Below are 25,884 nucleotides of genomic sequence, written 5' to 3'. Positions count from 1 at the left end.
AGCCCATAAATCTTTAGACAAGCCAGCATCTGAAAGTATACTGTGGGCTCTCTCCGAGAAAGTCATATTCATCCGTTCAGCTATCCCATTTTGTTGTGGAATATGTCTCACTGTGCGGTGCCTCACTCTGCCTTCATCTTTGCAGAATTCATCAAAGTCATATACGCAAAATTCCATACCATTGTCGGTTCGGAGTCACTTAACCTTCTTGCCTATCTGATTTTCAATCAAAACCTTCAATTGTTTAAAGTTAGCAAATACATCGCTCTTCTGTTTCAGAAAATAAACACAAACCTTTCGTGAGTAATAATCGATAAAAGTAAGTAAGTACTGGGCTCCACCTTCCGATGGAACAGAAGATGGACACCAAGAATCAGAATGAATATAGTCCACAGTACTTTTAGTTCTGTGAACCCCTATAGTAAATTGAACCTTGCACTGTTTTTCAAACACACAATGTTCACAAAATTCAAGTTTCCTTATTTTCTGCTGACACAGCAAACCCTGCTTATTCAGAATAGACATCTCATTTTCACTCATGTGACCCAAATGCATGTGCCATAAACGGGTAACATCTAAGTCTGGATTATCTTAAACAGACACTGCAACTACACCTGTCATTGTACTACCCTGAAGGAAATAAAGATCATTTGTCTTATCCCCTCTTATTACAACCATGGAGCCCTTACTGACTCTAGTAGCTCCACCTTCGCCGGTTTACTTAAAACCCAAAAAGTCAAGTGTGCCCAAAGAAATAAGATTCTTCTTCAAATCTGAGATGTGTCGAACGTTAGACAATATCTTGACAATCCCATCAAACATCTTTATCCTAACTGAACCAATCCTAACAATTTTACAAGTCATATTATTCCCTAACAGAATGGAACGACCGTTGAGTGGCTCATAATTAGTGAACCAGTCCCTCTTGGGACACATATAAAAAGTACAAGCTGAGTCCATGACCCACTTGCCACTGAAACAACTATTGGAGTTGCTAATTGCTAAGACAATATCTGAATCGTTAGACTTTTCATTAACAACGCTAACTTAGTGCCTTCCTCTTTGTTTTTCAGTTTAGGACACTCATTTTTGTAATAACCAAACTTATGATAGTAATGAAATTTAATATTTTTCTTGTTAAATTTTGACTATGACCTGCTCCTAGATTTACCCATGTTCTTCTCTAAACCCCTGTCATTGGATCTACTCCTGCTAGAGGAACTCTTAACAAACAAATCACTGGCTTGATTATTAGTGCCTTTCACATTCAATTTAGTTCTCAATTCCTTAAAATTCAAAGCAGATTTCACATCTACCAAGAAAATAGTGTCTCTACCATACAATATGGAATTCACAAAATTTTCAAATGACATAGACAATGAACACAAAACAATTAAGACTCGATCCTCTTCTTCAAGTTTAATGTCAATATTCCTCAGATCCATAATAATTTTATTAAATTTATCTAAGTGTTCAGAGATAGGAGTATCTTCCTTCATCTTGAGAGTGTATAACCATTGCTTCAGATATAATCGGTTGGTGAGAGATTTCTTCATATACAAGCTCTCAAGTTTAGTCCAAAGACCAGTAGCAGTCTCCTCATCAGCAACCTCCCTTAAAACTCCATTTGGTAATGACAAAAGAATAGTGTTGTGTACATTTTCTTCTTTTTCTCTTGTCGGTGCAGGAGAATCATCAATTACCTTCTCTTTTAATACCTTTGGCAAACCATGTTGTCGCAGTAAAACTTTCATCTTGATGCGCCATAAACTGAAACTATTCTGACCGTCGAATTTCTTCACTTCAAATTTTGTCATAGCTATCCCTCCAAATCTCGCACAGAGCCACGCTCTAATACCAGTTTGTTGGGATAAACTGGTTATCAAAGGCTAATTAGAAGTATCACAGTAGAAATAAACAAAAGAAAAATAACGACAATCACACACATAATATCAAGATTTAAGTGGTTTAGGTCAATGTGAGCTTACGTCCACTAGTGGGGTCGGTCGCAATGATTTCACTATCAACAAAGATAGAGTACATGAGATTAATCACAAAAAAATTCTTCACGAAAGACTCTCTCTCTCTCTCTCTCTCTCTCTCTCATGCTGCAGCCCCTCAAGAAAAATAGAGTTCTAAAATAAAACTTTGTTTTCTATTTATATTGAAACGACACCGACCCTAGATTTTAAACATTCACTCGAGCGAGTGTCGAGCAGTGCTCGAGCGAATGTTAGGGTTTGGCATCCCGCTCGCGCTGACTGTCGAGTGAGTGTCGAGCGAACTCTCGGGTTGGCATTCCGCTCAAGTTGACTGTCGAGTGGATGTCGAGCTAACTCTCAGGTTGCACCCCGCTCGAGCTGACTATCGAGCTGGAGCGAAAGCTCGGGTTGGGGCTTCGCTCGAGCTGCAAAGACACCGCTCAAGCAACCAAACTGAAGAGGTACTTTTTCAATAGGATTCAAGCTACCTCTCAACAACTTCTCTACCAACATTAATGTCTTCAAGTCAAATCCTAGGGCTTCGGCCTCTCTACAAGTCTGATCATGTATGTCTATGCAAACAAAATAAGCTAAAGTGCATGCATGTCTCTTAGAATTTTTCATTCCATCCATTTGATTGGTTTCTTTGTTCTTTATTAAAATCAATCTTTCGCTAAATTTTCTAGCCCCCCACTCTTTTTCTTCCACTTGGATTCCAATAAGCTTTTTGCCACTCCCTCAAGTCTTTCTCTGAATATAAATTACTGTATCTAAGTCACTAGCATGAGTCATCTATTCAAGATCTTAGTAAAACCACTACTCATACTCAAATATCCTTCTCTATTTCTGCTTCAAACATCTCAAAGTTCCCATTGAACCATCTGCCATGAAAAACCAGACGAACCCAATTAATTATCAGCCATCCCTGCCTACTTCAGAGTCCTCTTTTCCCACACTAGCCATTGCTATTCTATGCATCATGGCCACTGCTTTCTTACTAGTTAGCTACTACATCGTTGTGACCAAGTGCTGCTCAAACTGGCACCAAGCTAATCTGCTGAGATGGTTTTCTACATTGCGAGCAAGACATCGTGAAGATCCCTTTATAGCTCTCTCCCCATCGATTTGGAATCATGGGCTTGACGAATCGGTCATTAGTGAAATCCCAAGTTGTCAATTCAAAGGAGAAGGTAAGGCCAGAAGTGTCTGCTGCGTGGTTTGTTTGAATGAGTTTCAAGAAGAGGATGTGCAAAGAGTTCTTCCCCAATGCAGCCATGCATTTCACTTAGATTGCATTGATATATGGCTTCAAAGCAATGCAAACTGTCCTCTTTGCAGATTAAGCATTTCTGGCACGAGCCGGTCTGGGATTGATCGTATCATTGCTCCAAGCTCTTCACCACAAGACTCTCAGATCTCGCACAATAGCCTCATGAGTAGTGATGAAGACTTCGTGGTGATTGAATTGGGGGGAGAAGATGAAGTTGCATTGCTACAAAGGCAACAAGGGAGAAACGATTCACTAGATGTTCCAGTGCAGCCTAAAAATCATTCACCAATGAAGTTGGAAAAGAAGCTTGGAAAGTTAAAACCAAGAAATTTGCAGCATGTTTCAATCATGGGAGATGAGTGCATTGATATAAGAGAAAAAGATGATCGGTTTTCTATTCAACCCATCAGAAGATCTTTCTCAATGAACTCTGCATCTGATCAACAGGTTTACTTAACCGCTCAAGCAATCATTCAACAGAAAAGACATCGCCATCGTATTGAGGTTAGTACAAGTGCAGATTGTGATGGCAGAAGCCCAAGGATCCAGAAAAGCAATTCTTCTTCCTATTAGTTTTACATGTAATGTGAGAGAATTCATTTTCTTTACATCAATTTCCGTTTTCATAATTTTTTTTTATGTTTTTTGTTGGAGTGGAGGTGCTTTAAGTTAACAGAAAATTTCCGTCTTCATTTTTTTTTTCCTTCTGCATCGTATTAATTTGTTCTTGATCCTTCTTGAGAGATAATGATAGCTGTAATTCCCTTTAATGGAAGCCAGAGTAAAGGGCCCCCGGGGAATAAATGACCATAACTTAAGCGATTATATAAATATTGGTAAATTGCACAAGATCTGTTTTTTCTTTTTTTCTCCCTTTCTTTTGAAGTCTCAGAAAGTTTTGGCAAGACGTTTTCACTGTTCGGTCCCTTCCCATGTTGGTGTCGGTTGGTTTTCTTTGGAGATACCTTTCTGAAGAATGAATTGGTCATCAAATAAGGTCGATCTCATATGGGCTTGAGATTTTCATATATCTCACCCATCCAGAAATTGATAATCAAAGCTCAACATGTAATTGGTAATCTTGGGGCAAAAGAATCAGTACTAGAATATCATGACCAGCAAGCATATCTCAATTTTCTTTCCCCAGGTAACAAATCAGAATAAAGTGAAGATCATAACATAACATTATTAAGTAGCAGACAATATTATGACAAAAAAAAAAACATGTATTTCACTTGGAATGTTATCATGATGTTCACATCAGCTGGACCTAGTATCTATCTAGTCAATTATCACATTCCAAACGACATAGAGTTTTAAGAACATAACCAAACACGCTTTGCTACCTCTCAAAACTCATAATAAGCTATCAATCAATGCCAAACAAGCATAATTGCAGCTTGCTTAACATACAATCCATTGCCGCCAGTGACAATGTAGCACAAGCATGACTTTAAGAATTCTCTTTGTAGAGCAATCCAGTGCCAAACAGAACTCTTCTCCCAGTCTTGGCCAACTTTCTTAAACGGGCTTTGGAATTTGGCAAAGAGCCAATTGCAGGACACATAAAGTGGAAAGAACCATCAAAACTCGTCTCTTGGATCCCAAAATTCAGGTTACCACCAATCAGACTCGTATACCAAGTATTTTTACAAAGTCTATATCATTAAGAATATAATATGCAATTTTCAGCTTGAATTGGAATTCATTTTTGTGCAACCCCGAGATTTCCATTTGCGAGATGATAATGTCTCATTGCGAATAATATCTATCATTTAAAAAAAAAAAACATTATGTATTCATAATTTAGTATAGAGAACCTTATTGATACAAAATAAAACATTTTGGCATCCTGAAAAATCAAAATTGATTCATTCGCCATAATCAAATTCAGTGGCTCAAATGACAGGCTTATGCACAAACTTCAGACGCATCAAAAGAGCAAGAAACCACCCTCACCATTTCAACGATAATTGGTACAAGAAAGTCACATGTGGCAATGTGATAGAGTATGTAGTAGATTGGTTTATAAAGAAGGTGTCTAACTTGTGCTGGATTACTTTTGACCGGCAGGAATACCAGGTTGTGAGCTCCTGGAAGAGACATCAGTGTAAGGCATGGGCAAGGCCTTTATGGGAAGATCCTTTGATGATGCACCATGGGCCTCTTTCTTTAGCTGTTCAAGAAGTCGGCGGCCTTCTCGGAGTTCATCTTCTGCGCTTGAGCCATGGTTTTCCCATGCATCATTTACTCGCTGCTGGAATTCTATTGCTAGAGCATAGCTGCACAAAACAAGAGATAACTTTAACGCACATAGTATCACTCGTAATATTGTTAGTGAGAAAGACCCACTCTTCCTGCAACCCTTACTGTATTTAAGAAATTAAAATTTACACTTCGTACATTAAAGTTGAAAAAATAAATCCTTATAGTGAAAACACAAATTTAACTAATCATTTCCTTTTTGTGCCACTAAATTGCGCAGTGGGGAATATATTCATGCAAAAATGACGTGCTCTTCCTTCTATCATGTGTGTCTTCACATGAGGTGCTCTTTAAAATGAGTTCGTGACCATTCAACAAACACATTATATTATAAGGATATTTTTGCGGTAGAAATAGAAGAACACCTTTTTTTTAGCTAGGAAATCAATCTTACAGGGAAATGAAGTCATAAAAGAAGACAATTTGAGCAGACAGTAAACTCAAGAATCTTGACAAAGTCAGTTCCCTTGAATCTGAGATGGAGATATAATTCATCTTTTTCGCTTTAAATTCAACTAATACCATCAGTCATAGACGTTATTTTACATTTCTAAATAAGACATGCACATGATTACTTTTACTCAGAATCGTATCTCCAATGTGGCAAAGGAAAAAAGTATTACTAAATACTCCCACATCAAGTTGAGAAGCACAAGGCCATTGAGAAAAAAGATTGAAAACGCTCGTGTCAAGCTGGGCAAATTAGTTAAAACCCAAGTCAGGAAATCAGACCCAAAAGCAGGGAAACCGTACATACCTTCCCATGGAGCCATACGCTTTTGAGAGGTTCTGACATGCCTCAATGGAATCAGCATGATGAGGACCAAGAGATACATCCATGATGTCCTTTGCAACTGCAAACATCTGAGCAGCTGCCTGAGGTCTATCTAGTTCCAGATATGCTGCCCCCAAATTGTTGTAGATATACCCAACACCAAAATGCTTCTGACCAAAGCTCTCTTTCAGCCTTTCCGCAGCACCCTCCAAAAATGGAATAGCTTGCGCCACCTTACCTGTCAACAAAAGCAACCACCCTATTCTTGCAGAAACACTTCCTTCAGAGTGCTGTTCTTGTGGGAGCTTCTCAAGCAAAGCCAACGATCTCTTTAATAAAGAAATTGCAGTTTCAAACTCGTTCATAGTTTCATATTGCATTGCTATCTCTGAGTATGCTTCAGAAACTTCCACTGGAGTGGCTGTTTCTTTCTTGTCAAGAATTCCCAAAGCAATCTCCAAGCTCCTTTTTGTGTCTGCAAACTTTTCCAAATTACACAACGCTTTTGCCATTGATATAAACACTAATGCCCTAGTCTCACTATCCTTATCTGTGAGCTGGATAACACCCTTCAAAGTATTAATAGCGGTTTCATATTTCCCCAGCGCAATCTGCATATTAGCAGCATCAATCTCTGCACGGAGCAAATCAGAATCATGACCCCAATTTTTCAAAACCTTTCGTGACAGCTCATTCTGCTCCAGGGCCTTCTCATGCTCCTCTAAACCAGTATAAATAACCCCAAGAAGCCTCCTATCATATGCAACCTCCACCGAATTCTGACCTAAATGCTTCTTATGTATCTCCAATGCCTTCATACAATATGGCAAAGCCTCCTTAAAGTCTAAAACTGCAACATATGCTTCGGCCAAATCTCGGTTTGCTTTACCCAATTCCCTACAATCTTTCTCCAAAGTCATCTCCTTAATCTCCAAACACTTCCTAAGATGCCCAAGAGCCTCCTCTCTCCTCCCCATTGCCGTCTTCACATTTGCCAACTCGAGTTGCACTGCGTGAAGCACTGGTCTAAAATCCTCACCGCTTAAACCCTCATTCTCTAACCTACCCAATATCCGATTGGCCCTATTAAGGTACCCCAAACTATCAGCAAACCTTTTCAAATTATAATTAACAGAACCCATTAATTGCAAAGTCATTGCAAGAAGCAAAGAAGAAGGTTTATCATCTCTATCGAAAGCTTTCAAAGCTCTATTTGCAAAAGATAGAACCTTTTCAGGGTCCTCACCTTCTTGGTCGAGTTTGAGGCCAAGTTTCAAGGAAGCCAATCCAAGATCCCTCTCATCAAAAGCTGATTCCATGTCCTTGAAAGCCTTGAGCATTTCCTCGGCGGTCTTCGCAGACTCAAAAGCCTCTTCAAGCTCAGATTTTTCCTTCAGTTTTTTCTGCCTCGAGGACAGTTGGCTCGGGTTCCCGACAAGGGTATCCATATTTCGAAAAGGATTGGTTCGAAATTGGTTGGGCTTGAACAATAAGCCATGAGTTTTGGCGCAGGGCTTGAGATGGGTGGGGCAGACTAGCGGGGCAGTAGAAGAAGAAGGGTCAGAAAAATCATTTCTGGATACAAGGGTGGCAAATGATTTCGGTCTGTGACGACAGAGCTGTGAGAAGATCGAGATGGGGGGTTTTCTCATGGCGGAACTCGGAGAGGTTTTGGAATTTTGGCCGCTGGGAGTTTGGGTTTTTGTTAAACCTTTGCAAACCCCTAAACTAACTCTGGTTTTTCTGTTTTCGTAGACGGAGAGGTCAGATTATTCGAGGTGTCTACGAACACGTCGTTAGACTATCAATTTGAGAGAAAATGATAGAATATCAATTTGAAAAATGTTATTTGTCATTTTGATATTTTATGTATTTAAATAGTAATGAATAATATTAAAAAATAATAATAAAATAATAAATAGTATAATTCATCCGTACAATCTCGCCGCTTCCAACAGCACAGTTGGAAGTATTGATTTCCATCAAGAACAGCAGGAGATACAATTCATAAACCTCTCTTCCATCCCTGTCTGTAAGCTTTTATTCATAAAGGAAAAGGAGATATAATTCATCCAGAACCGCTTTTAAGTTTCAGCTCTATTATCATTAGAGTGAGGTTGGATCCATGATTCTGTTTTTTTCTTCCTTTTTTTTTTAATTGCCAACAGAATTAAGAAAACTTGGATTAAAGAAATCATTAATATATTTGTCACGTCCCTTCTGTTAGCTATGAATAAGAAAAAAATTCAGTCTTAAAAAAGAAGTTGTGTCCGTGCAAGATAGCTCCAAAGAAGTTTTCTCCGTGCAAGGAAGTATATTTGATCATCTTATTCTTATGGGACTCATTCGTATCCCCCAACTCATTCCTGCAAATGACGTCCTTGAAGAAGAAAGCACGCAACACCATCAATTTTCTGAAAGCGACAGCCAAGTAGTCCTCAAACCTTGCAAATCTAAGTTTACTGGAAATGCTTCTGGATTTCAAAGCAAGTGGCCTGTTAATGTCTGTCCTTTACATAGAATTTCATACAACCATTATAAAGAGAATTTGAAATTATCTGTGACTTACATTTGTTTCTAGTTTTTTACATTTTCTGATAGCCTCCGGTGACTCTTTGGACCTCTGTCACCTTCCAGTTCAAGCTTGAGGCTTATTTAGAAACTAAACCCACGACCAATTTATATACAACAAAGAATACATTAGTTTCCTTTACCAGCGGAATAGCTATTGCAATCAGAGAAATGGAAATCCATATGCATCCCAATTATCTCATCACCCAAAGTTTTTAGGCCCTTTATTTATTCTTGGAGTTTCTGGAGGTCCGCTGTATATATCATCGAAATGAAGATTGAATTCTCCCACCTCCAAGTCCTCCATGCAAGTGGTTTGGGATAGTTTGCGATTATTTCTCCGGTCCAGGTGTTGTTCCTGCTCCTCAGAGCTTCTATCTGAAAAATTTTCATCATGGTTCCCTGAAATCCGGTGATTGAAAGCAGGAGGCTCAAGGAAACTTGTCTGTGGCAGCGCATCATCTGGGCCACTTCTTGTCCACCATTGGCTCCGGGTACCGGTTGGGTTTGCCAAATTACTAGAAGCATGATGCCGTAGTACACTATCCCGGAAGAAAGGAGCTGATGTTGAAGCCCCCATATGGGACTGAGTTTGATCCTCATAATGATCACCCCAGTATTCTTCATACCTTGGTTCATTATTTTGTGTCAAGTTGGATGGCATCCAACAATCTCCAGGATGTTGCTCCGTCACTTCTAAGGGTTCTTGTAGACTGTCTCTTGATTGACCACCAGCGTGGTTTGGTTGTGAAGTATAGTACCAATCAAGAAGATACGGATAAGTCTTGTGATCTGGATCAATTAGCCACAGGGAACCCAACCGGTAGCCAGTTCCAGGACTATTGTGTGTAAGCTCCCTTGCTAAAAAGGCATGTCTGTCTCCATGGCCTCTGAAATTGGGGCTCCCTCGCCACTTTCTAGGAGAATATGTCTGTCTGGTTCCCTGCCCTTGGAGATTTTGCTCCCTGAAAGTCCTAAGATTCGATACGAACTGCTTTCCTAGGGCATTTGCTTCCCATGAAGGGTAACTACTTTGAAAGCTGCAACCAGAATAGGAAGATCAAAAATTGAGAAACAGAACAGAACCTTTTTTTTCCCTAAGCATGCATTTATTTACTAAAAAGATGAAATATACAAAAGGTTCGAGAGGAAGGTTCTGGCATTCATCAAATTGCAGCAAACACAATGCATGCAGAGAAAATGTAAACAATAAAACAAGATATGGGTGCAATAAATTGGTTTCGACCCATCCCAATGTTCCTTGGTTGAAGTTTGAACCAAGGGGAGCCACCTTAATTGGCAGCTTTGATACGGTCGACTTGGTGGATTTTGGTCCATGGTTGGACACCGTGGCCAGTTGAGATTTGCACTACAGTTCACTTTTTTGGAATGGCTAATGGAGCCAATTCTTTGTTCCTCCAAATCCTTGGCATAGGAGAAGATAAAAGCTTTGTTCTCGAGAAGGGAAGAAAAAAAGCTGAAACAATTGATGTATAATCATACCTCAAAAATGATTTCTCCATTTTCCCCTGGGAGCTCCTCTCAGATCGAAGTGCATTATATGCTGAACCATAATTGCTATTGCCATGTCTTTGAAAGTCAAAGATGCAGAAACTGCAGAAAGATCAAAAGTGCAGAAGTAAAATGATTCTTATCAACGTCAACAACAAAATATTAAAATAAAAAACTACTGATGTGTCTTTAAGTTGAGGGAGCCAGAATATCAAATCAAAGAAGACTAACCTGCAGACGTGACCAACACCTTCAACATTCACTGTGAAATCTGCAATGAACTGCAAAATGTCATCCACACGCTGTAAAAAAAGATATGGAACTGTCAGTTCAAAACAAGCATTTATGATGCAGAAGAAAATAACATAATGAGTCATAAATACAACCAACCTTTGGGACAACAAATATAAGTAAATATGGAGTGAGGAAAATTGAGGCCATCTCCTCAAGTAGCATCATTCCAGTGTACTGTATCAGAGAAAGGAGGGAGAGAGAGAGAGAGAGAGAGAGAGAGAGAGAACCTCATGAGCACAAAATTAGTTAAAACCATAAAAAAGAAGGCTATCTTCTTATTTTTAATCCACCCAGGAATTATAATGCCCAAGAAAAAAAAACAAAAACTGCAAGATGCATCCCTCATAAGATGGTGGCATGTGTGGATTTTCCACATTCCCAATATGGGACTATAGTGCTACAATACTCCCCCTCTAGAACTCCTGATGTTCTCATTAGAGCCATGTCATACAGTGCTCCAATATCAAGTGGATAGCCTTACTCAGTGGCTTTGATACCATATGTAAAGACCAAGAGAAAACACTAGCCACATCTGGCACTATAACCCCAAAAAGACTAGTCAATTCGAAGTTTCTCTAAACACTTATAAAGCCCAGTTTCACCTAGTAAGTAGCCAATGTGGGACTTAGCACCCATGACTACCTTTATAACCTACCCATTTTACGTGAATTCATATTCCCAATGTAGCCCTGGGGTGTTACATAATACATGAAATCAAAAATTCAAGCAAACATCCAACCAACGACCTGGCAATCCTTACACTAGCCCTGTTGTACCCTTGTCAACACAACATACCGGTTAAAGGTATGGCTACCATATCCAAAATGTGGTATCTGGCCAGGCACCAAATCCAAGTCCATGTAAGCAAACAATATCATCCAGCACTTTTCTTTATGTCTATCTAGATTTCAACACAACTTATTCAATGCAATTTTGGCAGTTCAGCTAATGCACCCTTTTGTAATTAAAAGCAACAAGAAGTTTGTAGAATTTTCTTGCTTAACCATACATCCCAGATCTACTTCATTCAAAGCATTAAATACAGTCTAGTACCTGAAATAGCGTTTCAAACTCAGCACGGACCATCTCAGTATTTTCTTTGCCACGCCATCTCTTTGGCATGTAATGTGTATGTTGGACAACCATAGACATTGCTCCCTCAGGATCAAGAACTAGAAGCTCATCCGTAACAGCAGCCCGGCTAATCGCGGTAATAGTTCCAAAAACAGCAGCATACCAAAGCAAGTTGCGACCAAATATCTGATGGATTAAAAGAAGGGAAACAAAATTAACGTCTAGAATTGTCACCAATATAAATAAGGTCTGATATGCACTAAAATAAGACGTAAGAATTCAATTACATGGCCCTCTAGCAATGACTCCTCCAGAAATGCAATGATGATTAGGATAGCAGCAAAGCCACCAGATACAAAGGAGATGAACTTTGCAATAATAGAAATAATAGGAGAAGGAAACTGCTTGAGATAATTAGAAGCATGCTCTACACTGCTATTGATCCGATGCTTAAACAAATGATCCCCCTGTTACAAAAAAAAAAAAAAAAAAGTAAAGTTAAAGATAATGCATAAACAAAGAAGATTACACATACTAAGATTATATGTGGGTGGGACCAAAGGGGTTTAACATATTATTAGCAAAGAGCAGGAACACAGCTATTATCCTGAATCTACCTTGTAAGCCTGCATATGATCCTTAAACTGTACCCCAGCTTCTTGTTTTTTAATAGAAAAAAATTTTATTAATACAAATGAGTGAATAGGTGTAGCGCAAGTACATGGGATGTATACAAGAGAAAAACACCCAATCACGAGCTAGAAATAGATACAAGAAAATCATTAAAGCTTAGTTCATTGAAGTCTATGGTGCTTGCCCATGGAAATAAAGCTTTGAAAAAGAAACTTCGAAGTTCATCCAATGAGCATTCCTTGTCTTCGAAGTTCCGGTTGTCCCTTTACTCCAAATGCACCGTAGTAGGCATATGGAGTCCATCTTCCATACTGTTGCAATGTTCCCCAATTAACTCCCATCATGCCCTCTGTTTTTTTATCTTTTTCTTTATTAATTGAGATTCTTTTAACTGTTGTTCATGGGATACACACCTGTGTTGAACTAGCTAACCCCAAGTAATAGGAACTAGAACATCTTGAACATGTATGTTTTCTTAAGAAGTTCATTTGTAAGCGCTGTAATATAGCCACTAGTAGCAACACCAAGTGGTTTCAGAGAAGATTTGGTTAGATTCCCTCAATTAAACAGTAAAATGAAAAAAAAAATGAAACCCTAATAATGTTCAAGTTTTAAAGAAAACAATGCTACAATGTGGGGGAATAATTGGTGATTCGAATGATAAAGGGTAAAAATTACAATTTACCTTAAAAAGACAGGGATGGTTACAATCACTGGCTAAAAATCATACCCAAATTTTGAGCATGCAGCAGATACAGAAGCTACATATATTATGCATCCAGGAAAAAAACTGGTTGAGCACAGTAAAATAGCAGTAAAATAGTAATTACCTCATTGTATTCCCTAAAAATCCACTTTGACAAAGTCGACCACCTTTGAGATGATGCCGTGCTTGGGTGATTATAGAACTGTTCAGCATGCCTCAGGAAGAGATAGACCAGCATGAAGATGACAAGAAATGGAGAAAGAAGAAGCATCGCAAGCCCAACTACCATAAGCCTTTTCTTTAATGTTGTAGGATTAGATATAAAGTCCCTTCTAACACAGAAGTTTCTGTATGAATCGTGCAATCACATTAGAAAATCATCAACAACCATGGAAACCAAACAGATCATCATTATTTTTCGAATAATAACAAACGAAAAAGCAAACTCATAACAACTTTCAAAAAAGGAGGAATTTTTTTTCCATTATACGTTAGTGTGTAACGTGAATATATACACCATGTGAATATGTTCCAGACACTAAATATAGCCAGTTACTCATGAAAAATTTACTGTACCGATCAAACATGCTCTGTAGTATGCACCAATTTAAGGTCCACTCTAAGGTCTTTGTCAGTATCAGACGATGTTGTGTTCCATTCGAGACAAATTTGACAGTTGGCCCAGCACCGGGGACCCATTGAGAGATGGGGAAAGCAAGCACCCCCTTGTTGAGCATTCCAATCAAGTAGTTTTCCTTGCGCATCAATCGCATCACAATATCATGAGCAGAAAGATCCTTAATTACACAGAGCTGTTGTGAACTCTGCAGCTGAACAACCTTTTCGAGAATTGTTGCCCATGGCATTGTTTGAATTTCATTGTCCGTAACATGGAGACTGCAGGAAGATAATAAACTTGCCCACTGTTATTTAATGACAGAATTTCACTCACACAAGAACTTTAAAGTAAAAGAGAAAGTGTTATGTTCAACAAGATTAAGATTGTAGGGTTAAAATTATTCCAGGCTTACCTGTTGTAATAAAAGTGACGAATCCCCAGAGTGTCCTTTAATTGAGCAAAAAACCTTAAAAAACAAAAGATCCAATAAATGGAAAAGATCCCTAAATAGCCAACAATGGTAGCTTTGCTAAGTGTTAAAGGGGTTAAGGGGTGCTGATGAAGTGCTTCCTTGGCAAGATCACAAGGCTTAATTCCAGATTCAACTGCATCCATCCCACACTTTGCATTACGAAGACCATTCCAGTCAACATATAATAAGAAAAATCCTGAGAAACAAATGGTGAACCCCAGGCTTAGAAGCTCAACTATCCACTTTATAATGATGCACCAAAGCCCTTTCTCACAATAGTAGCCATAAAGCCTTTCAAAGAACAGGTCCAAATCAGCAATTGGTTTTACATTCAAAGTATCACCATTAAGAAATCCCGAAGGGCTCTCACTACCAGGGCTTGGTGGTACCCTTCCGTAGTCAGACAATTCAATCTCAGGAGGCACATCCTTAAGCAAGCCTGTAGTCAAAGATGATTCAACATGTGATTTGAGCACACCGAGGGGATTTGAACCCTTTGGCCCACCGAACATGATTCACAAAGACTGGCAGTAGGAAAATACAGCCAGTCCATTCCATAAACCACCGGCAAGCATTAAGGAAAGATTCTGTAGAAAAATAACAAAATGTTAGCCCCTTCTGTTGTCATTCAAGAAATATCATTTTAATATCTGTCAGCAAAAACTAAGAAAAAAGGTGACCCAAAAAAAGAACAGATCCACCAAAAAAATGCACGACAATATCATAACTTTTTTTTCATTTGATAAGTAAAGAAAATCTAAAAACATCATAACTGCAGACAGATGATGATCATCCACCTAAATCACTGCACCATTTCGATTCGAGTTAAAAAAATAAAAAAAACCCATTGAACAGGAGGAAATGTTACATAGCAAGCACAAAAAAAAGTATACCTACTATCTCGGTACTGAAATTGTAGCTTGCTAAATATAACTATTATAATGTTGATTTTTTTTATCTGAGATTTACCTGCGGGAAATCATGATTAATAAATGAGCCTAACTTAATGAAAGACATGTAGCCTAACTTTACTTATGAGCGCGTCATTGGATTAAGGACAGGACGCAAGCCAAAACCATCTTTGAATACTGCCATAAACTAGCAATTTGGGCAAAAATACTTGAATATGTCCTCTCAGCCTTAAGAGAGTTAGAATAGACAATTAGTGGGCGGCACCAGGCTTCATCGGACCTCCATTCTCAACCCATAGGGAATCGATATATAGCAAGCCTTGGATACCTAACTCATAAAGTGTTCCAGAATCTAATGAAAATGAATGATTAAAATTATATGAAAAAAGCATGAGAAGATGCCCTGCAGCATGAGCCATAACTAACCACCAATGTAAATACTATGACCTGGAAAATGTAATGCCGAAACCAAAGACATTCTGTGCGTACCTTTCCATTAATTGTAGTAATTTTTGTCGACGATCGTATCCAGAATTTGTAATGATCTTTGACAAAAATTGAATATCCAAAAATCAACCAAATCCTATTGCGCGCCGCAATAACAATTGAACACCTCTACCTGTCCGGAAAATATAACAATATGCTGTTGTAAATTAAGGGTAAGTTTGTTTATCAAGAGGAGAGGAAAAGAAATGCATTTAGTCAAGTCCTCCTGAGAAGTGCTGGTTTATCTACTCTATCTGAAGATACAGAGAAATTAGAGAGGCACTACTATATCATCAGCGGTAGATTATAACAGCAAAAATGATTCCATCAAAAAATAACGAAAGCCCAACATGAATTTGCATAAACAAACGAACCCGTAGAACAAATATGACTGAATTTGCAGTAGAAGACAAAATTACCTGCAACCCACGAAAGAATAGGAGTAATGAAACGAAAAGAACGAGGAATGAACCAAATTAAATAAATTTAATTGGTATCCAGCAAAGACTTTGGGGAAAAACCACCAGAATCAACGAATTTTAGAGCAGGACAAGAGAGGGTTTGAGGTAAACTTCAGAAGCGGGAATAACAAGGTATTGATTGAAGCAGAAGAGAAACCCAAAGAGAAAGAAAAGAGGGAGAGAGAGAGAGAGAGAGGTAATTGGTTGCGTGAACGAAAGAGGAAATTTCTTGAAATGTTTGTAGGCCGCCCTCAAGACTGGAGCTCCATCTCTCCCTCCTCTCTCCCTGTAAGATATATCAAGGATTAAGGTAAATCTTTTATTTAATTCTTATCTTGTCTCTCTCATTTTAATATTTAAAGATAACCTTTTTATATAATATTTTTTAAACTTCTAAATAAAATAAAAAATAATTTAATATTTAAATTTTAAAATAAAAATTATATTAAAAAATTATATTTTAATAATATTTTAACTTTATAACTTTTTTTATTCATCTTGTAATCTCTCGTTTCCTAATACTTCATAAAACATATTAATTCAAATTATTTCATTATTATTTATAAATCATCTCATCTCATTTCATATCACTATTCAGACCTTAATTTGATCCAAAAATTAATAATATAATAATTTTGATACTTTTTGGCCATAGATTTTCTTTGTCATCATTCTAATAAATTATTTTCAGAATTTAAATTAGACATTTTAGCTAAAGCATACTATTAATTTTTATACAATTTTAAAAAAAAAAGATGATCTGGCTACCACGTGGTAGAAGTCGCCTCTTTAAAAAAGTTTTCCTTTATCTTCAAGGGGGAGAATTCTCCCTCTTCCCTTCTTTTCCTATATTTTAGTTGGGTAGACTTTTTATTATTATTATTTTTGGTTATTGTTTTATTAATGATTTTTATATAATGCTGATTTTTTTTTATTGATAATAGTGATATACATATCGTTAACTAATTGTGATAAAATTAATTTATTCAAAATATAGAAAATTACAAGTAAATCTATATAAACTAAACTCAGAGATTATTTTACAAATCAAATAAATTCTACTTATCATTCCTTACACTATACACCAAAATATAATTTATTATTTTTGCTCTTCAATTTAAACACTCACATATTAATGTGTAAATATGTATGTTCAAATAGAAGAATAAAAATGACAAATCATATATTGTGTGTGGTGTAGAAGATGATAAGTAAAATTTTTTAATAAATAATATCAATTATTATTAATAATTAATCTAGATAAAATGATAATAATTAGAGAAAATATATTTACAATCGTGAATTGTTCAACCGTCACGTAATCGTTTTGAAAAAAGTGAATAAAATATAGATTCTGCATGAAAAAAAAAATTATTTTTTTAATAATAAATCCTACTTTTTTTTCAGATCGATAATGTGGTATTTATGTACTTCATAATTATATATAAAATTATTCAATAATTAATCTAGGTTAAATGAGATGAAATAGGAAACTTAGGAGATTCTGAAGACAGTTGGGCCGAATAGCTAGCCTAAAACCTCCTGGTGTGGGTTTTGTAGAATCATAAATATGTCCAGCGGCCCATGACGACAAATTCCGCTAACATGAATCTCACCAAAAACATGAATCTCACCATCTAACTGAAAAATACAAGGACAAAAATGAGTTTTCAATAAAACTATATAAAGCAAATACAGTTTAGAAAAAAAAATTATTCTATTATCAAGTCGGTTTATACAGTATACCATACACATCACTTAAATAGTAAGATTTAATTTCTAAAATTCAAATTTTAAAATTTTTCTTCCAGATCAAATTATGATATCTAAATATTTTACTATATGTATTATTCACACCGGCTTATTTTTTATAAATTTTTTTGAAAAATAGACCATTAAAATCATCCAAAACCTTATTAATTTATAGGTTAAGATTTTTGAGGACTTGAAGTGTATTACTTATTTTGAAGAGTAAATCTCCAGGTCGATCAGTCCATTAAATCCCAAAGAACGGCCCTCCAAAGGATGAATGACAAATAGGCTACCCATTTTCGTTCCTATGTGCCCGCTGATCAGATGAACCCCCCTCCCCCGTCTCCAGAGCCCTTCCTCTCTCCCCTCTCCAACGTGTTATCCTCTCTCTTCCTTGTCTCCAGAGCCCTTCCCCTCAACCCTCTGGTATGCCTTCTTACAAATTCGTTTGAGATTTTTACATTATTTTTTAATTTGTCTAATATTCTCTAGCCCTAGGAATTCGTCTGAGATTTTCCATCTTGATTTTTAACCCTACAGTCATAATCATCCACTTGCTGAACTATGAAGGATCTTTGTCTTAAATGAGTATTGACACCAGAACTTATTGACGCAAAATGCAGATTGAGTGATTTTCGTGTAAAGGGAATGCATAAATTTTGATTTCATCCAGTGTGTTCATCCTTAGAGTTTTTGTGTATGATTGCTGACGTGGTGGACTCATATTGGATGTTTAACATATTTTATGAAAAATTATCATATTTTAGATTTTTATGAAAAATTATAGTTTCTAAAAATTTTAAAGCATAACCGATAGATCCAATACCTTATATACAATATTACATAACTACATAAATTTGTAAAGAACTTATATAATAACACATAATATATAAGTTATTGTCGGAAATGAAAAGAGAAGGTAAGAGCATGAGAAGGAGGATTTTTCCAAATGTTTCCTCTAATCCTCAATTCACCTTTTATAGATATCTAACAGTAGTCAGCTGGAATGATAATTGACGAGATCATTTGTCTTGTGCATCGACGGAAACAATAAAAATTAATAATAACAATTTATTTAGCTGAAAGTTATTTGTCTTGTGGCGTCGACCAAAAGACGATAATAATTTATGAGTTTCCCTTATCTTGTTGTGCTTGTTAGAATAATGAAAGGCTTCTTTAAATAGTTAAAAACCTTACAATTTTTTTCAAGACGCAATATGAGTACCATAATCTGAAATTTTTAAGTCAAATGAATCTTGTTTTTTTTTTTTTTTAAACAGAGAGGAGGTTCAAAGTTTGTAAATAACTTATACACGTGCTTCGTCTCTTCTCTATTTTTTTTATTTAATTTTTTGTTTTGTAATTTGATTTTGTTGTAAATACAATTTCATAAGTCGCAATTTAATTAGTTTTCTTAAATGAAAAAACCTTTTTTCCTAAAATTCAATGACCATTTTTTAAAATGCATAAATCGAGGCACTAATTACTAATTTTATTAAAAAAAATATTAATAACATTTTATTATTTTAATCCTAAGCACACTATGTAGCACGAGATCCGCCCCCATAAGAATAAAAAGTGTTTTTTATTTTTATTTTTTGTTTTTTGTTTCATTCATTTTTTTTATATTGTTAACTTTTTTTAAAAAATTTACAACATTACTTAAAAACAATTCCTTAATCATTAAGTTAAAAAAAAAAAAAAAATTATAAGACCCCCAACATTCGGTCACTCTAGCATTGTTGTTGATGGTAACCTGACCTCGCACAAGTACCAAAACTAGTAATAGTATACCCCATCCTACTTCCCAAACAAAGCCGTAGAGAATTGCGCGAACCAACGGATCTTTTTGGCGGGAAGCCACGTGTCAAGAACTGGGTTAGCAGGGCACATATTTCCCGCCAAAAAACCCTAATATACTGATCATTGCGTCGTATCCTGCAAATCCCGACTCCAAAATCCATCACCCTCTCCCTCTGAGATGCCAAATGAACCCTTCAGAGAGCATGTCAACTCCCTTCGACTCCAAGAAGCCCCTCCTCCAGGAAAAGTCCCCAAACCCTAACCAATTGAGCTCCAAAACTCCAGAGAAATCCACGCAGCTCCCCCGCCGGTCGCGCAACCGCGGCGTTACGCTCTCGATAAATGAAGTCCGAAAGGTCGCCGTTAGCCTCCGAGAGTCGGATCGTCCCGACCAATCGATGGCCCCTCAAAAGTCCGCCAGAAGGCAGATAAAATCCTGGCTTGCCGAAAGTCCAATCCGTGAATCAAAGAAATCTGTCGGTGGACCCATCAAGCTACCGGAAAAGTAAGAGATTTGAATACTAATTGATTTGATCGAGTGTTGAGTAGTTTAATTTGTCTAATTATCCTTTTTTCTTTTGTTTGGGGTTTAATGGGTAGGTATGAGATTCTTGCCGAGTTTCTCGATAGCTTGGATAGTTCGATTCGCTTGTTGCGGTTGAAGGGCTCGGCACCAACTTTTACGAATATTTGTCCAAAGATCGAGTGTTTAACCGATAGGTATTTTATATGCTTTTTATGTTCTTGATAATATTTCTTGCCTAGGTTTCCGAGATTTTTGTCCGGTCTTTCCTTTGTTTGGTTTATGAGAAAAATGGAAAATACGTTTAGTAAATAACTAGACTTTTGTGTATCGGCTTTGATTGGTATTTTCTAGTAATTTTATTTATGCAAACTCTTTTTGGATCCGGGAAAGAAGGGGCAAAAGATGAGAAGTGTAAAAATATAAAGGAACCTAATTTCTCAAGTAATTGAACATTTTTTCCTCCGAGATTTAAGCCAAGCTTAGGATTCCAATAGCAGCCAGACGGAGCCTTACATTAATTTCTCTTTGCTTTTCGATGTTAATGAAGCTCTTTTTAAATGTATTAGGAGGTTTTCATATGGTCACTTGGCTCAGATGAAGTATATTTTACGCAATGCAATTGAAATAAAGAGGGTACTTGTGTTCGATGAGTGGACGAGTTGTATGAAGCCAGATCTTCATGTTTCTATCAATATTGAGGCAATTGAAGACGATGGGAAGTTGACATCTGAAAGCAGGAATATTTATTTGAGGAAGGTGTTCAGAGAACGGCTTGCGGATTTTTCACAATCCAATCCTGAGGTATACATGATCTATATTGGATTTTTGCATGATTGCAAGCTATAATGTATTTTTAATCACATCTTGTACCATAAAAAAAAAATCATTTGCTTCTTTTAGTACATGCAAACATAACATTGTTTAAGTTACTCTGTCATATCCTCCTAACCAATTGCAAACAAAATGCTGATATGGAGCGAGGGGTGTAGTTTATTTGAGTAATATAACCAAAACTGTAGGCATATATTACCTTTTTCAAAAGGAAAAAATTATTGCAGTCTGATTTTTAGCTCTAGTTTTCTATCTATAAATGAGTTAGAAGGCCTTTTTTGTGAAATTGAGTTAAAGGTTCTACCTGCTACCATGGCTAACTAATGAGAATGGGACTCAAAGCAAGATGACGTCACTTGTTAGGAATCTCAATTGTTGTGTTTTAACCTTTAATAATGACCCAGCTAATGTATCTATATGTATCTGGGATGAAATAGTCTGGCATACCTTCTATGTGAAGTATGTCTAGTATGTTTAAATAGTGTTTTAGATTACACTGCTCTTGTTAAATACCATATAATCTAGAAGACTTTTCTCTGCTTCCAGGTTGATGAAATTCCGGAGGAAACATTGCCAGAACCATTTAATCGTACAAAGCCAGACATCCATTCAAACATGAGAAAAATACGTACCTCAACATTTCCTGTTAGGATATCTATTGCTGAGCAGTTTCAGCAGTCTGCAGTACCAGAAACCAGCATTCGGGATGATGAAAATTCAGAAGGAACAGAGCCAGATCTGAATTCAAACGTTACAGAAGCTCTCAACTTGGCATTACCTGTTGGCACCTCGATTGAAGCAATTACAAAACAGCAACCGGTAGTAGCATCACATCTCCCTCAATCTTTCCGTAAGAGCTTTTCGCAGAAATTCACATGCAATGAAACAGAAACCGCTTCTCAGAACTTTTTAAAGACTTCCCTCCAACCTTCAGTTGATCCAGTTCCAGAGTCACCCCCTCTTAACAGAAGTTCTTCCAATGAGGAAGCTGCTGCTGCTGCTCCACAATCAAAATTGTCCAATGAACCAGCCAGCAATGGAAAAAGCGAAGCATTTTGTGCTTCTCCTGCTTGTTTCCCTCCTTCCTGCCCACCTGCAACCCCAAGCAAAGTTCCAGAGGCCATCAATAATAAAAATAGTTGTCCCACAGAAATTTCTGACGTAAATGCAACTCCTGCAAAACTTACCTACACTCCAGATAGGCCGATGAATGTGACACCCACGTTGCATCCACCAAAGAGATGCTGTATGAGCCCAGGGGATGATTGTACTAGCACACCAACCAAGTTACTTAGGCGTCCACCCCGTTCCAGGTCATTGAAATTTGACACTCCCGAAAAAAATGAAAATGCTGAAATCGAAATAGATGACTATGGAGTTGTTTCAGCTGATACTGATATTTGTTATGTTCTTCCTGAGAATCTCCTGCAATCGGTAAGCCCCATCCTAAATTCGTTTCATTTTCACCCTTACAAAACATGCTTAGAACTTTTATCTAAAATTTTATGTGATCAAGGGTTTTTTTTTTTTTAGTATTACTTAAGTGCTATTAACCTACTTATATTTAGTGAAGTAAAATTTTTCCCTGATAGGAAAGGAACTCCCAAGTATCAGACTGGCAACCGTCCCTTAAATTGCAGACACTCAGCTAATTAGTTATTGACCATCTGAGATGTCCCTGGGCGGTAGAAAGAACTTTTGCTAACTGTTGAACCCTACAGATTTGAAAAATCTTCAAGGACCATTTTGATTGATTGAATGGAGTTTATAAGCAACCTACCAATAAATATCCTTTTGCGTACATCATTTCATGGTAATAGCAGGCAAACATTATTAAAAAAGAAAGGAAGCAAACAAAATATGAAAAAATGAGGCCTGGCACCGGGCATCCTTTGAGGAAATTGACTCCTGCACAATGTTTCTTCATATCTTAAAATCTTGTCAGCAATGAACCCGCTGTTCCTTGATTGGGATGCAATGTTTGCAATTATTTGATCTCATGATTTGTATTGAGATGTAGCCATGTCTTATTCTTTTGCAGATTAGAGAGAAAGAGATGAAGGCTATAGAAGAAAAAAACCCAGCAATTTCCCTAGCAAAAAGGAGGCAAAAAATTATTGCTAGCCTCCCTAAGGTCTTTAACATGATTCACTTCTTATTTCTATCCATTAAGCAGTCTGTTATTACGAAACAGGAGCTTATACACAAGATAATTGCAAGCCATTGCAATATTGTTGACAGAAGTAAGCCTCACTACTATCCGGATTTAATTATCCTTTATGTGGAAGCTTTTGTTGATCCTCTTGACTTTTGTTTGCAGGAGAAGTTGAAGAGCAGCTGAGTCTCTTGCTAGAACTAGTTCCTGAATGGATTTCAGAAAAGTTGGCATATGGGGATTTGCTCTTCTGGTAAGCCTAGCTAAAATATAATGTACTTTTGTGCAACCCATCGCTATTGTGAGTGAGAAGAAATGAGTATCCAATTAAGACACTTATTACTTAATAAAATCACTCTTATGAGAACTATTTTTTGATTGAAATCACAATTTATACTTACAGAGATGAGACATTTTCAAATCGATTGATGTCATTTATCTTGTTTTGCAGTATAAATAAGAAATCCAGTCCTGAATCAGTAAGGGCGCGGCTAGAAGAAGCAAAGCAAGAGGACACCACAGTTTCTAGGGAATTACTGTAGGAAACATGTTGGGTGACGGTCTGAAATTTTCCTTACGAGCGGCTATTTGTAAATGAATGATTTAGTCTTAATTATTCCATGTTCACTGATGCTCACAGAGTAGCAGATTTTAGGAGGCCACTGGCTAAGATGAAGGCTTTTGTCAAGTATATTCTTTAGTTCATCAAGTCTTGAGGGGTTATCTCCTCATCTTTGTGATTTTCTTATTAAGACCAGTGTGAGCCAAGATGATTAATTCATAAAACCTGTTCAAGGCTTATAAACATGTTAGAAATATCATATCGGAGTACAGCGGAAGCGTTTACTCAAATTATAGATTGGATGTGGTTGTTACAAAGAGCAAACATTCACATTTTCTATGCCTAATTGTTGGGACTAGAGAGATACATTTTGAGAGAGATTTTCATTTCTTGCAGTGCCAAGAATACCTCAACCCAAATGGGGTAGGGGGTCATATAAATAGCTCTTTTAAGTATAACTTTCGGCTGGCCTTTAGGAGGCCAGCCAACCGGAACGGCTGGGCACTTGAAGAGCAAGGGGTGCCCACTATAGACGCTCCTTTATTACGATATGACCGAATGTTCGGATTCTTCATTCTTACTTCTCTGAATAGTACTTGTTCAGTTAGCAGAATGTTGCTTATACCCCTTACATTGTACAGGACAAGAATATCACCTCAAATTCTTACAATCATTGGTGTTATGCGAATCAAAAGGGCAGCAGCATGCACAGAAAACTGCACATTTGGGTGGAGCAACCCCCATTACATCACTGACAAAGCAATTCCACCTTATATGCTCCTTGTAATGTTCGGATATAAAGTTACATACTTGAATGAATTGAGTTTTCCCTGATATGTGTCCTATTTATGTTATCGTTTTTAGAAATATAGTTCTTTATTTTAAATTTTGTCATCTTCAATCATGCTATGTCATATTTTGCTAATGATTGTTTTCCTATTACATACACAGCCCCAATTTTGAATGAAACCATACAAATTAGGTTATTAATTCAGTATGCTCATCTTAACACTTACATTATCCTTTAATTTGAGCCCAATACAGATACTGAGGGCGGTGGCATGGAGGCGCACCAATGCCACCGCCCCCCATCAGATGTCCGAATCAGTAAGCTTTGTTGCTTCCATTTGGCTGGCAATGCATCTGAACATATCTACAGAAATGGACATTTACATTATCCCTGTTCTTGAAGCAATCGTCCTCTTTTTGTCTGCTACTAGTCGCTATACATATATTTTCCAGGTTCCCCTTCTGCCCCTCCATGTAACCCGATTTCATGTTGTGCAGTCACTACTTGTTGTGACTGAACTCTGAAGTACCATGAATTAAATCAAAGCTTCATCTAAATGGGCCACTTCCAACAATGTAAACGAAAACATTCTCATACATTCCATCCCAAATCGACTCCTCGATCCAGACTTCATTTACGAAATCCCATGACCCCTATTCACATGGTCTTGTTTGTATTTGCTAAGGCTTACTGATTGACAAAAAAACAAAAAAGGAAAAGAAAAACAAAACTAGCCAGTTTGTATCAGGTTAGTGTGGTCATTTTGCAGAACCAGACACTCTAAGGACACGTCACTACACTAATGTAACTGGACTCTTGCAGCTTTGAAGATGAACCCAATGTGACTTGGGAATTTTCTCCCAGATGTAATCCTTCATTCAATAAAAAAGATACCAAAGCTATTAATAGTAATACATAGAGCACAGAAAGATTGGAAGGCTGAGGACAGGAATGAGGCAGCAAAAAAGAGAAGTGGTGGAATTTAGAACACCCCAACACCCATCTTTGGGAAGTAATAAGTGGGGTGGTGCTTCTCCCTTGTTAGCAAGAAACATTCCCAAGGAGTCACTTGAACTAAGGTACCTAAGGCTCAACACAATTCGTGCCCGGGATGAGATCTTCCCTGCTCAGGCTAATGATTTCCACTGCTTGTCTCAAACGACACAGACTCCTAAAGCAGGTGGTCTCACCTCCTCCATGCAACCAAACCGCAACCTGAGAGATCTTTTGTCAAAGCTATTTATGTTTCCTCGGAAGGAAAAGGTTGTGTCCCGATTGAATCCTAAGAAAAAGGTAAGGTTTCCTGATTGGGATCCTCGGCATAGGTGGCCTCAAGGTTGGTGTTAATTCTACTTTGTTCATGCACAAGGTTGGCAGTAAAAAAAACAAAACAAAAAATTGCAGGTCATGTAAGGCAATCGTGTCCAAAACTTT

The 25,884-nt window shown here is 37.2% G+C and overlaps 4 protein-coding genes across 6 annotated transcripts; 2 read left to right on the top strand and 2 right to left on the bottom strand.

Annotated features, from left to right (window-relative positions):
• Window positions 1–2,868: 2,868 nt before the first annotated feature.
• Window positions 2,869–3,825, top strand: LOC108994477 (RING-H2 finger protein ATL16-like). Its single transcript, XM_018969698.2, has one exon. The coding sequence runs from the start codon at window positions 2,869–2,871 to the stop codon at window positions 3,823–3,825; it is 957 nt and encodes a 318-aa protein (XP_018825243.2).
• Window positions 3,826–5,024: 1,199 nt separating this feature from the next.
• Window positions 5,025–8,124, bottom strand: LOC108994512 (protein KINESIN LIGHT CHAIN-RELATED 1). The gene is made up of 2 exons (XM_018969757.2): window positions 6,275–8,124; window positions 5,025–5,534 (listed from the first exon to the last, which is right to left on the bottom strand). The coding sequence occupies exons 1-2, from the start codon at window positions 7,942–7,944 to the stop codon at window positions 5,309–5,311; spliced, it is 1,896 nt and encodes a 631-aa protein (XP_018825302.2). The 5' UTR covers window positions 7,945–8,124; the 3' UTR covers window positions 5,025–5,308.
• A 643-nt stretch (window positions 8,125–8,767) lies between these two features.
• On the bottom strand, window positions 8,768–16,321 carry LOC108994492 (autophagy-related protein 9-like). 2 transcript variants are annotated; one of them, XM_018969725.2, is made up of 11 exons: window positions 15,990–16,321; window positions 15,574–15,703; window positions 14,114–14,760; window positions 13,659–13,979; window positions 13,207–13,429; window positions 12,031–12,210; window positions 11,723–11,929; window positions 10,766–10,843; window positions 10,607–10,677; window positions 10,367–10,477; window positions 8,768–9,903 (listed from the first exon to the last, which is right to left on the bottom strand). In XM_018969725.2, the coding sequence occupies exons 3-11, from the start codon at window positions 14,683–14,685 to the stop codon at window positions 9,066–9,068; spliced, it is 2,601 nt and encodes an 866-aa protein (XP_018825270.1). In that variant the 5' UTR covers window positions 14,686–14,760; window positions 15,574–15,703; window positions 15,990–16,321; the 3' UTR covers window positions 8,768–9,065. The 2 variants fall into 2 exon arrangements, with proteins under 2 accessions (XP_018825270.1, XP_035550580.1); XM_035694687.1 differs by having other exon boundaries at window positions 15,574–15,727; window positions 15,990–16,309.
• Window positions 16,322–19,710: 3,389 nt separating this feature from the next.
• On the top strand, window positions 19,711–23,950 carry LOC108994440 (CDT1-like protein b). Of its 2 annotated transcripts, XM_018969660.2 has the most exons (7): window positions 19,711–20,091; window positions 20,187–20,306; window positions 20,679–20,913; window positions 21,490–22,377; window positions 22,985–23,186; window positions 23,264–23,351; window positions 23,550–23,950. In XM_018969660.2, exons 1-7 carry the CDS (start codon window positions 19,772–19,774, stop codon window positions 23,638–23,640), a joined length of 1,944 nt encoding a protein of 647 aa, XP_018825205.1. In that variant the 5' UTR covers window positions 19,711–19,771; the 3' UTR covers window positions 23,641–23,950. The 2 variants fall into 2 exon arrangements, with proteins under 2 accessions (XP_018825205.1, XP_018825208.1); XM_018969663.2 differs by lacking the exon at window positions 20,187–20,306.
• The last annotated feature ends 1,934 nt before the right edge of the window (window positions 23,951–25,884 follow it).

This window comes from Juglans regia, chromosome 10, assembly GCF_001411555.2.
Source record: "Juglans regia cultivar Chandler chromosome 10, Walnut 2.0, whole genome shotgun sequence".
NCBI lineage: Eukaryota > Viridiplantae > Streptophyta > Magnoliopsida > Fagales > Juglandaceae > Juglans > Juglans regia.
This window is presented reverse-complemented; position numbering and strand designations above follow the sequence as displayed.

Excerpts from the sequence above, each read along its gene's own strand:
- LOC108994440 (XM_018969660.2), top strand. The coding sequence starts at position 19,772 with ATGAACCCTTCAGAGAGCATGTCAACTCCCTTCGACTCCAAGAAGCCC. Across the intron at positions 20,914-21,489 it reads TTTCACAATCCAATCCTGAG|GTTGATGAAATTCCGGAGGA; the intron begins GTATACATGATC and ends CTCTGCTTCCAG. Across the intron at positions 23,352-23,549 it reads TATGGGGATTTGCTCTTCTG|TATAAATAAGAAATCCAGTC; the intron begins GTAAGCCTAGCT and ends CTTGTTTTGCAG.
- LOC108994477 (XM_018969698.2), top strand. The coding sequence starts at position 2,869 with ATGAAAAACCAGACGAACCCAATTAATTATCAGCCATCCCTGCCTACT.
- LOC108994492 (XM_018969725.2), bottom strand. The coding sequence starts at position 14,685 with ATGTTCGGTGGGCCAAAGGGTTCAAATCCCCTCGGTGTGCTCAAATCA. Across the intron at positions 10,478-10,606 it reads GGTGTTGGTCACGTCTGCAG|TTTCTGCATCTTTGACTTTC; the intron begins GTTAGTCTTCTT and ends ATCTTTCTGCAG. Across the intron at positions 9,904-10,366 it reads ATGGAGAAATCATTTTTGAG|CTTTCAAAGTAGTTACCCTT; the intron begins GTATGATTATAC and ends TTCTGGTTGCAG.
- LOC108994512 (XM_018969757.2), bottom strand. The coding sequence starts at position 7,944 with ATGAGAAAACCCCCCATCTCGATCTTCTCACAGCTCTGTCGTCACAGA. Across the intron at positions 5,535-6,274 it reads GCGTATGGCTCCATGGGAAG|CTATGCTCTAGCAATAGAAT; the intron begins GTATGTACGGTT and ends TGTTTTGTGCAG.